This window comes from Neovison vison, chromosome 6 (genome assembly GCF_020171115.1).
Source record: "Neovison vison isolate M4711 chromosome 6, ASM_NN_V1, whole genome shotgun sequence".
Classification (NCBI taxonomy): domain Eukaryota; kingdom Metazoa; phylum Chordata; class Mammalia; order Carnivora; family Mustelidae; genus Neogale; species Neogale vison.
The window spans coordinates 42,531,519-42,544,140 of record NC_058096.1 but is presented as its reverse complement, the minus strand read 5'-3'; the positions used below and the strand labels follow the sequence as shown (position 1 = coordinate 42,544,140).

At 37.2% G+C, this 12,622-nt stretch overlaps 1 protein-coding gene across 3 annotated transcripts in view; it reads right to left on the bottom strand.

Annotated features, from left to right (window-relative positions):
• Positions 1-12,006, bottom strand: part of ARL13B (ADP ribosylation factor like GTPase 13B) — a 75,609-nt gene extending 63,603 nt beyond the window's left edge. For 2 of the 3 annotated variants that reach the window (XM_044251175.1, XM_044251177.1), the window contains exon 1: positions 11,660-11,999. In XM_044251175.1, coding sequence (XP_044107110.1) covers positions 11,660-11,718 — 59 coding nt within the window. In that variant the 5' untranslated portion in view covers positions 11,719-11,999. Of the gene's footprint in view, positions 1-11,659 lie in introns of all 3 variants that reach the window. The other variant, XM_044251176.1, reaches the window with a different exon arrangement.
• Positions 12,007-12,622: the final 616 nt, after the last annotated feature.

Genomic DNA, 12,622 nt, shown 5'->3' with positions numbered 1-12,622 from the left:
ATACAGCAGCAAACAAAACATCCACAATTCCTAACTCACCTGAGAGCAAGAAAACAGGTGTTAGATAGGTATGTGTGATTACTGTTTTCATGGGAAAGCACAGTTAGCCACAGGAAGAGATGGCAGGCAACCATACCCACTCTAGAAGTCAACGAAGACCAACCGCAACTAGGTTAGCAGTTCCCAGGAATATCACGGATGTGATGTTTTCTTATGCCTTATGAGCCAAAGTGAAAAACCTCAAATAGATTTTTTAAGGAAATGGCCTCTCATTCTCTATTACACAGGTTGCATCTTCTGTTTTCTCTCCATTCTTGTCAAGATTCCAGCTAAAAGAATATTCTAAATAATTGCTATTACACATTTTGAACACATTTGCTCTTAAAGCTTGCTACCAAGGGTATTAGCTTTTTACCTTAAAAACTTTCCTTTTTAATAGAATAACAGGTTCAAACAAAAAAGTCCTTCAAACATGAAAATAACACATTGGAAAATTGTAATTATGCTGAGAATGGCACAAAATAAGTCTCTCTGGATTTCTTTTTTACTTTGACAATCTTGAAAGTAGTTAATTTTTTAGACCATACACCATATACTTGAAAACATGACTTTAATTAAACATTTGAGGTAATTAAAGTCTTAATGAATAAACATAATATTAATAGTACAAATGAAAATCTCAGCATGAATTACTGCAATGTCTGATTAACAAAACATTAAATTTATACTTTCAGAACAGAATGGATTTAAAAGGGTAACATTCACCTAACACTCAAAATCCTATGCCCTTCAGAAAATGAAGCGTACACTCTAACACATGTTAAAATATACATGTCATTATAGCTATTTAAAGTATGGTAAATTACCACTGATTGGGAACAGTTCACTATGCCTACGACAAAAGAAGGATGGAAGACACTCTGTATCTTTTTTTTAACCTTACGATTACTGATCAAATAAATACATAACCTTTCAGTTGAAAAAAAAAAATATATATATATACAATGTGCTTAGATTTATAGTGTCTGGAAAAGTTGATACTAGCAATAAAAACAAGTCATTTGGTCAGACAATAGGCATTATGGACACAAAAATACCTGAGACTTGGTTTTCTATCTCACAGTACTCATCTTCTAATGAGAGTGACGAAAACATAAACAAATATTAGTACAAAATAAACAACAGATACAGAAATTCTTCCCTACTAACCTTAAATGATAGTGGCAGGAGACAATAATAATAAATAGAAGAACTAAAATTAGTACATTGTGACACTATGACAGTTAAATATGCTCATCTATGTATACAAGATATTAGAGTAATACAGAGCAAGAGGACTTTATCCAGTCTAGAGATACAGAAGGTCAGGGAAGCTCCTTACAGAAGGCAATGCCTCAGCTAAGCTGTTAAAGCAGAAAAGTTTGCCAAGCAAGGGGAAGGTGAAGATGCATGGTAGGATGAAGAGATTCCAGACGGAGAACGCTGCCTGAGAAGATACTGCACCAAGGAGGGGAGGAGAACTCGCAGGGTATAGAGTCGCTAAAGCTAGGGGTTAAGAGTACACCTCAGTAGAGCAGCCTTAAACAAAAGGAGGACAGGCTTGTTAGACGCACACATAATCACCACACAACAGAACTACACTTTGAATCTAAAGTAAACTTGATATACTGCTACCTTAGGAACTAATATCAACAAATATTTAATCATGTGACTTTCTCAGCAGTTGAAAGTGATCACTTCACTCTTATCACAGTTATCCCTCAGTCATTAATTATATATCAAACTAGAAAGGCTGAGATGGAAAGCACTTGGCAGTACTTTATGATGTATAGTAAGTTTCCTCTAGTAACAAGTAACAGGGATTGTGTGCGATCTGATAGATTGCCAAGAGCTCGGTATTAGACCTGCATTCAAGTCCGAGATTTGACACTTCCAAGCTATATGACCTGGGCTATGTTATTTAACATCTCAGAATATTATCAGTAAAATGAGTTAATAATAACATCCACCCCACAGGGATGTGGTTAAACGAAATATGACAACACAAGTAAAGTGCTCAATGCCTGTGCCACAAAAATAAGTGCTCAACCAATAGCTATTCTTATTACAGCATAAAATTCAAAACAGGAAGTCCATGAGATGAGAACACAGAACAGGCAGGGACCAGATTACAGAAGAAAATGAATGGGTTCAATTTTATACATGTTGACCGTGCTCACTCATCTCACACTGAAGTCTGAAGCTGAAGAAGAGATCTGTCCTGGGTTTATGAGACATAGTAATTAATTAATTAATTAAAACTATGAGAACAGATGAAAGATCCGAGGGAGAACATATGAAGGAGAAGAGCCAGGGGCGAGGGGGGCATGGAACCCTGGGAACCTTTGAAGAAACCCTTAAAACTGTAGTTAGAAAGAAATGAGGAGACCAAAGAAATGGCAGCATTGGGACTAGTATCCAGAAGGCTTAGGAGATAAGCAATACCAAATACTGCAAAGTTTTGTAAAATTAATTTTTTTTGGTAATTGCCCCAAATTAAGTAACTCAGTAGTAAATGCTCTCATCTTTTCCCAAACCCTGCAATATCCAATGCTTTGAATTCATATAGTGTGTCTTAATAGTTCAAAGCTACTTTACCCTATCATTTATATTCATATTATCCTTGTAAGTAGAGAAGGTACAAGTTACCCATCCCTACGTGCTCATAAAAAGTTAGTCAAGAGCAGTTTCCATGGGAAGTTTAAATACAATGGTTTGTAAAAACAGTAATAATTATTATTCTTTTAAAGGATAACTTAAAACATTTTGTTTAGCCTATAATTTACTGACATTTATATATATGCACACAGATACACATCAGAAGCCAAGTAGTGTGGCTCACTTTCATCAGAGTATCATGATGTTTCCCTTACAGATTTAGGTCTATCACAATCATAACTTAGTTCGTGGAACTAATAGAAAGTAGATTATGTAATACAGGTACACTAACATGAATAGCATGCTGTTAATAAAACCTAACCATGATATTGATGAAAATCTAACTATGGCAGTTAAAATCCTGCTTAGAATCCTTAAACAAAATTAAGTCCAAACTCTGTAGCCTCTTCTGCCCTCGTCAGCAGGCCTACTAATCAAGGTACTCCCCTCATCTTTTCTGTCCTTCCTGATGATTCTTTGCTACCACAGCAAACAGATATTAACTTTCTTATGCAACTTCTCATACAGTGTCCTCTACTGGAACTTGTCAATCAACTCTGTAGCCCCAGCATCAAATGTCCTGTGCACACATTAAGCATCTTTACTGAATGAAATAGCATAATATATTTTCTAACTCTCCCATTTGCTGAGTAAATATTAAGTAAAATTAAAATATATAATTTTCAGTTGATAAAGTACTACAATGGATTTAATTTATATAAATCTTCACATAAAAGTGACCGCTCAATCTTAGAGAATGTAATTAAAACCTTCTATCTTCTGGGATGCCTGGGTGGCTCAGTTGGTTAAGTGTCTGCCTCCAGCTCAGGTCATGATCCCAGGATCCTGGATCAAGTCTTGCATCTAGCTTTTCACTCAGCAGGGAGCCTGCTTCTCCCTCTGCCTGCTTCTCCCCCTGTTTGTGTTCTCTCTCTCTGACAAATAAATAAAATCCTTTAAAAAAATTATCTTCTTACATCAAACTGGCTTGTTTTCTGAAAACATTTACATGCTCAAGATTTCAAGGTAGTAATTAACAGTGAGAAAGATTTTTAAAAGTGAAAGAATTCTGAGTAAAAAAAAAAAAAAAAAAAAATTAGGGGCACCTGGGTGGCTCAGTGGGTTAAGCCTCTGCCTTCGGCTCAGGTCATGGTCTCAGGGTCCTGGGATTGAGCCCCACATTGGGCTCTCTGCTCAGCAGGGAGCCTGCTTCCCCCCCATCTCTCTGCCTGCCTCTCTGCCTGCTTGTGATCTCTTCTCTGTCAAATAAATAAATAAAAATCTTAAAAAAAAATTAAAAGTAGGGATTAAGGTCAAAAGCTTGTTTTATACATTTGATCTCAGAGTCTCTTTTTATATAATAGATATACGATTTGATATATCAGAAGTATAAGCAATATAATACCAGAGTTTTGAACTTAAAAAGAATTTGAATTATTAATTTTTATTGAGTGACATTATTGCAATCATTTGAACGTCTACAATTCTAAACCTCCTAACTTGTCAACTAAGGAGACAATGCTTCAAATGAGATAACTACATAAAAACTATTTCTAACTTCAAAAATACGTTGCAAGTCAAAAATAAACTATTTTTGAGCGCCTGGGTGGCTTAGTCATTAAGCGTCTGCCTTCAGCTCAGGTCATGATCCCAAAGGCCTGGGATAGAGTCCCACAACAGTCTTCTCACTCAGCAGGGAGCCTGCTTCTTCCTCTCCCACTCCCCACTCCCCCACCCCGCTTGTGTTTCCTCTCTCGCTGTGTTTCAGTCTCAGCAAAAAAATAAATAAAATCTTAAAACAAAACAAAACAAAACAAAAAAACCATTTGGGGGGCACCTAGGCGGTTCAGTCAGTCAGGTGCTGCCTTTGTCTCAGGTCACGATCCCAGGGTCCTGGGATTGAGCCCCACATTGAGGTCCCTACTCAGAGGAGAGTCTGCTTTTCACTCTTCCATTCTCTCTGCCCCTCTCCTTGGGCCCATGTTCTCTCTCTGTCTCAAATAAATAAAATAAAATCTTGAAAAAAAAAAAAAAAAACAAACTATTTCACCAAAACACTAAAAAGACCTAAACACATCAAATGAGTATTATTGAAAATATTTAGAACTACATAAAACAAGTTCTAAATTTAAAAGTAGCATAAACACATGTAGGAAAAATGACTTGGGAACACCATTTAATGATAAATGTGTGTGAGAGAGAAAAAAAACCTACCACAAAAAAAATTGGTATAATAAAAAGTTTACCACCCAAAAATTATGGTGTGATTTTATTGTACAAATGCACTATTTTCTGACATTTTAGTTCAGACTGCGGAGCCCAGGATGATATTACATCAAAATCACTATCTAAATTTATGGACCATTAATAAATAGAAAGGGGACCAAACCTGGGGTCATATGCTAGTTCTGAAGTCGTAAGTCAAAATCTTCATGTCAATTTGTTCATTTCTAAAATATTAAGGCATAGAATCAGAATGTCTCTAGATCCCTTTTTATCCTAAAATACTAAACTTCTTACTAAGAATACACAAGAAGCCCTAGGGGAAATGTAAAACATTCCAGTTCTGCATACAGCAATCAGATAATCCTTTCTAATCTGTGTGTACAGCTTAATTAACAAATTAAAAACTCAGCAATTTCTATAAACAGTCTAGGATTTATGGTTATATTTATTAAAAACTAAATGATGGTTATTAAGTTACTAAATGTTTCCCCATTGAAAAAATTCATAGCAAAGATGACATGCTCTATCACAGTTTGCTTTTACCAGATACCACAGTGATGTACAAAAAGCATTAATCCACAGTGCTTAAGTAACGTCTCAGTCTCTTTACAGCTGACAACAGTGAACAGCAATATACCAATAAATCTGAAGTAAAGTATTGATAAGCTGAGTTATGACATCAGAAAACACAGATGGACAAGAAACTACTCCCAGCTAGTGGTTACCTCTAGGGAGGGATGGTAGGAGATGAATAGGGTGCAAGGAGCTTCAAAGATTTGTTATCCATTTCTTTAGAAAATGAAATGTGATAACTAAAGGTTAATACTTGCAAAATCTGGGTAGTAGGCACATGAGTGAGTACTTACTATATTTTTCTTTTTAAATAACGGAAAATATTTTTATTTTTCATTGTAGTATTACATTATTCTTGTTGCCAGTTTTTTTTCTAATTTAACTTGATATTAATTTTCTGCTTCTCTTAGGTGGGCCATTTCTGAATTCACGCCCTTGGAAAGCTTAGGAAGCACAAAATTTCTTCAAGATCCCAGTAAAATTACACCCCTTACAAAATCCTGTCTTTTATTCTGGCTAAAAATCTTAGAAATCATCTTTCAACTCTTGCATGTTCTATCATATTTTATATGTACTATACAACTATATGCTACCTGGCATACATAATAGGAGTTCAGAGTATATAGATAATAATATGCAAGGGTGAGGACCTACTTACAAGGTACTGAATATACTAAGCATCATGGCTTAGGTTCTACATCCAGGACAAATGCTGTTCCCTATACACAAAATAAATGTTAATAGCTTTAAATGTTAAAATTAAAATATTAAAGTACTAGGTAAAAGTATAGGTGAATATAATCTTGGAGACATATAATGGAATATAATCTAATTATTACACTAAAAGAATGGTGTCTTTGAATAAATAATTATTAAATGTTTATGCTTCAAACACCATAAAAAATTTACAAATACAACAAATGGAAGAAAAATATCTGTAATATATACTACAGAGAAATGGTTACTACTATATACATTTAAAATCTCAGAAAATTCAATAAGAAAATGCACCTGCCCCAATAGGAAAACAGCAAAGGAAATCATAGGGAAATTCCCCAAAGAAGAAATATGAAAATCCAAGGAAAAAATAATTTTACTAGGAATCAAAAAAATAGAAACTTAATGCGGACAGTATTTCCCCCTATAAAAAGTTTTCCCCCCTGAAGAAAACAAGTGGTGACTCTCACTTTTTTGAGGGGAAAAGGCATTCTTATACACTTCTGGTAGGAGTAATAATGGTTGATTTGTTTTTTGAAAGCCTTTTTAAAGATTTGGCAATATATAACAAATACCTTAAACTTTTTCATTTGATCTCATCATCATTTGATCTTAAATTCCACTTTCAAAATATTTATGGGAGGGTGCACAGCCAAGCATTGTTCACAATAGTGAAAAATTTTTAATTTTCTAAATATTTAATAACAGGAATGGTTAAACATACTTTGGTGAATCTATACAAAACACTACTCTATTTAAAAAGCTGGTTCATGAAAAACATGTAATGAAGCAAAAAGATGTTAAAGCAAAAATAAAAAGAAGCTTCAAATTAGCTGTCTATAATCTCTTGGTTAAAATTTTACACAGATAGAAACCAACAAAACAAAAAGGCAAAGTACTGAATGAGAGAAGATATTTGCAAAACATAGATCCAATAAAGGACTAATGTCCCAAATGTATAAAACTTAGGATAATATATAAATTGACACAACTCAAAAAAATAACCGGATTAAAAAATGGGCAGAGGACCCAAACAAAAGTTTTTCGAAACAGAACAGAGATGGTAAACAGACACACGAAAGGATGCTAAGTGTCACTAATCATGAGGGAAATCAAAACTCTTAAGATACCACCTCACACTGGTCAGATTGGCTATTATCAAAAAGACAAAAAATAACAAGTGTTGGTACAGATGAAGAGAAAAGGGAAATCCTGTACACTGTGGATGGGAACTTAAATTTTCCACTATGGAAAACATATGAAGTATGGAGGTTCCTCAAAAAATTAAAAACAGAACTACCATACAATCCAGCAATTCACTTCTGGGTATCTAAAGGAAGAAAACAAAGATAGCAATTTGAAGAGGTACATGCACCCCTATGTTTACTGTAGAATTATTTACAATAGCCAAGATATGGAAGCAACCTAAATGTCCATCAATAGATGAATAAAGATGTGGTGTATAGATACAAAATGGAATATTATTTGGCCACCAAAAAAAAAAAAAAAGAATGAAATCCTGCCATGTACAACAACATGGATGGCCTAGAGGTATGATGCTAAGTGAAATAAGTCAGGGGAAGACAAATACCATATGCTTTCATTTATTCGTGGAATTGAAAAAAACAAACACAAACCAAACAGAAAGAAACTTAGAGACAGGAAACAAACTGTTGGTTACCATAGAGGGAGAGATGAAATAAGTGAAGAGGATTAAGAGGTACATACTTCCAGTTACAAAACAAGTAAGTCATGGGGATGTTATATACAGCATAGGAAATATAGTCAATAATATTTTAATAATTTAATATAGTATCAGATGGTTAACTTGACTTACAATGGAGATCTTTTGGTAATGCATAAAAATAGCAAATAAAAAGAGAATTTACAGTTATATAAGAGATTCTAACCCAAAATATAAATCTTTGGGGGTGAGACAGCGGGTTACTAATACATGCCACTTTTGCTTAACTGTGTTTTCAATGTTCTACATAAACATTCATCACCTTTAAATAACAATAAACATGCATTACTTTTTAAATATTTTTAAATAACAATAGCTCCTGTCCACAAGCTATTCTGCAGGACTCTATGAATAAACATCTCATTACAGTACATGCGTAAGAAGAGACAAATACAAGATGCTAAGCAATTACAACGAAAAAGTAAAGAATCTAGATGGAATTCAAAGAAAGGGTCCTGAAAGAGAAGCTCCCAACTGACATATGAGGAATGATTAGGAACAGCCAACCAAAAAAAGAAGAGCATTTGGTGAGGAATGGAGGGACTAGAGAACTTAAATATGGCAAATCTGGCATGAGGAATTTGGACAGGAGGAAAAAGGGGAAAAGATCACTGATAACAGTGTAGAGAATTAATTAGAGGGGAACAGTGGGAAGTCTGTCAAAGAAATGTGGGACAGAAATTTTATCTAAAACAGAGCAGTGCATATGGAAAGGCTAAAAGAGTGTAAGACTTGGAAGTGGTATTAAGCCCATACAAACCAAAAGACGATGATTTGAGAAATCAAAGCACATATAGGTATCTAGGATTGCTTCTTTTCTTGACTTGGAAGTCTGAAGCAATTTGGCATGGAAATGAGAGAGGATACAAACTCAATTTTGGATGTGCTGGGATTGAGAATTCTTGTGAAATGCGATATGTAAATCTTCAAGTGGTGGTAGATGAGTCTTTGTGCTGGAAACAGGACTTCAGAGTCAATGTTTAAGTGCCCACTGAAGTCACTGTATGTGGTGAAACTGCCCACAAAGGGAAAATATACACAAGAAAAGAGAATTGAAGACAAACCCTGGAAAAGCCTTGAGAGTGAGATGATGAAAGGCTAACTGGCAAAAAGAGTTAGAAAAGGTAACAGGCAGAAAGACAAAAAATTTAAATTCAGGAAAAATAAATCAGACAATTTTAAGAAGAGAGAGATCTTAAGTGTCAAATGAGGCCAAGAGAGTAAAAAGAATCCACTGGATTTAATAACCAGGCAACATCTGCTATAATGAGAAAACTGAATTAAAGGATCTGGGCAGAAGTCTTCAAATGCAGAAGTTAAGGAATGCATGAGAGGAGAGGAAGGTGAAGTATCAGTAATCTATTGCCAACTGTTTAGTCTAGGGTGAAGGCTGAGAGGGAAAGGTAGTGCTGCAGGGACAGAGAGTTGCTTATTATGGTAGACACAGAATAATGGCTTCCCAAATACGTCTACAACCTAATCACTGATACCTGTGAATATGTTACCTTACATGGCAAAATGAATCTTCCAGATAAGATTAAGTTAAGGATCTTGGATAGGCAGCTTATCTTGGAAGTACCCTGGTAGACCCGAGGTAAATACAAGAATCTTTATAAAAGGGACCCTTAAAAGTCCTGATAAAAGATCAGAGGAGAGAGATGTTACATTATTGGCTTTGAAAATGGAAGAAGGGGGCCACAAGCCAATGACTATAGGCAACAGCCTCCCCTTTTTTTTGCTAGAAAAGGCAAAGGAAAACAGATTCTCTCTTAGAGACTCCAGAAGGTATGCAACTCTCCTAACCCATTTTAGACTTCTGAGCTCAGAACCATGGGATAATACATTTGTGTTGTTTTAGGTCACTATGTTAATAGTAATTTGCAACAGCAGCAATAGGAAACATTCATTTTGGGTTGTCTTTTTTTTAGGTAAGAGAGGCTTGAGCCTGTTTACATTCTAAAGAAAAAATAGAAGTGAAGCTGTGAAGACAAAAGAGAAAGAGAACTTGTACTTTTGATAAAACTGAACAATAAATTTTGGGATAAAAGGTTAGGTTTATTCTTGTAACCCAGAAGTTTCTCTGTGATCTCTAGCAAAATGCTAAACAACTAAAGCTCACCAAGAAATGGGAAAAAATGGACTAAAGAACACAGCCACCAGAATTAGCCTTGAAAATGAACCATTCTTCCACAAACATAGGAAGAGAGGAAGGGAAAGGAATCTATACTGGTAAGTATAAAATGAATTGGGGTGGGTAACTGACCAATACACACTTGTCTCCTAAGATCAGAAGTATGACTTACTGAGTGCTACCTGCAAAGCATCAAGTACCTGCATAAATTTTCTTTCTCAAAATGCTATAAGACAAAGATCACCCACACTTCATGGGGGGAAAGTGCCAAAATTTCTAGGATTCAGACATGAATCTGTTTGACTCAAAAACACTATATTGAGAAATATATGTTGTTGGCAGACACAACAATAACCAAGTGATCAAAGTTAACACTACCAGTAATAAAACTATCAACATAATGCAACGCTGGATACTGAGAAAGACATGTCATCTCTGCGGTATTCCTCCGCACAACAACACCTTTATCAAATCACAAGAAAAACAGAACTTTGTTAAAATTTACCGTTGGCTTAATTCCAAAGTAAAACTATTAAAAAGTCAACATTATTTATCAGGAGTAACAAAACAGGTTAAGCCTAAAAAGCATCATTTTTTTTTTTAGATTTTTTTTTTTATTATTTATTTGTCAGAGAGAGGGAGAGAGAGAGAGCACAGGCAGACAGAGAGGCAGGCAGAGGCAGAGGGAGAAGCAGGCTCCCCACCAAGCAAGGAGCCCGATGTGGGACTCGATCCCAGGACGCTGGGATCATGACCTGAGCCGAAGGCAGCTGCTTAACCAACTGAGCCACCCAGGCGTCATTTTTACTGCCTCTTGCCTAGCATAGTGCCTGGCACATGATATTTGGTCAACAAATGAGTGAATATCAAGTAGCAGGTGCTAAATCTTAATACATCTAGCTTTTCAAAATGAAAGGTTAAGAAGCGGACTCTTAATTAAAGGCTTAACTAGATTCCACATGAAAACTGAAGCTACACTACAGTTAAGAAAACACTCCATTAGCTAGTCTCATTTAATACAACACTCCTGAGGCATAGATACTATCACCCCCCCATTTAACATATGATGAAGGTGGGGCCAAAAGTGGTTAAATCATATAATTTCTTAAGCAGTGGAGCCAGATTTCAAACCCAAGTCCTCAAAAACAGTGAGTGAATGAGTGTGTACGTGGGCCTGTGTGTGTTTTTGAAAGGAATGTGTGGATGTTACGAAAGCTGTATCCCATGCTTCCCTATTTAAAAAAAAAAAAAATCCCATTAAATTAGCGTCACAGGAAATATACACAACGGATAGTTCCCAATTCCACGCATAAAATCCACAACTTCTTAAGAAGTTCGAACCCATTTTAAATAATAACAGTAAGCATCACTAATGAGAACTTAATCGCAACTACACAAAAAAGCTACATCCTCCTATCTCTTCCTCGGGGGACAAGTCAATTTGGGAACAAAAACATCCCCCGCGGCCTGAGACTCTTCCCAGAGGAGAGGTGTAGCGTCCCAACCAGTCCCTCGGGGTGCAGCTGTCCCTCCCCCCTAGGACCGCACGGAGCCAGTCGGCTCCAGCTTACCTGACGGGCTCCCGCCACCGCTTGAACCAGTTGCAGCAATTGGCCATCAGACTGAACATGCCAGGCCGTACCTCCCGCCGCCTCCCATCCGAGCCTCGAGCGAGAACGGGCCCCTGGTTGCCCCGGGCAGAGTCCCCGGGGGACCGCAGTAGCTCCCAGGCACCTGTGAGGCGGAGAAGTCGGGAGGGAGGTCAAAGAGGCTAGTCCCCAAACCAAGCCCTGATAACCGTGCCACGGACCCGCGAGCGAACAACGGCCTCCCCGCCCAGGTACAGCCCGGCCAAAGGCGCAGATACACAGACCCGAACAGGGTTAGCGGAGCCCGGCCAGAGAAAACCCCCGCGTCGACGTGCTGACGTTCCTCCCAGGCGCGGAAGGCCCGCCCCCAAGTACCGCCCACATACTTCTCCAATCATCGTGCGACCGCCCGCGATGGGGGCAGCTGAGTGGCTGAAGGAGCCGGGCTCCCTTCCCCTGTGGAGGCGGGGCGGGGAGGGGGGTTGTCGTCACTAGGCAACCGGAGCGTCCAGAGAGGAGTTGAAAAATCCCAGACAGATCTTGGGCAAGGCCTCTCTGCACACCCGCAGAAAATGTGTTGCCAGTCGTCGAGGGTGCTGTTCCTCGTCTGTCCCTAAACACAACTGAGATCCACAGATCTCAGGTCTTGTGCGTGTTTTGTTTTGTTTTATGAAGCAGGGTTGGGGACCCTCTGGGACTCTGGCGGACTCTGGCTGCACAACTACAGAAACAATACACTGGGGCAGTTATTACAAATGAAGAACAAGGGAAAACTCATTTGCTAACTAATAATGCAGATGACTGTGATTTTTAATCTTTATGTTTATTGCTATTTGTTATATAAAATGTAAAATTGAATTGTATGGTATTTATTGTGGGGAGATATACAAAATGAATGCAAAATGAGTGAATATCAAGTACCAGGTGCTAAAGGAAATAATAGGT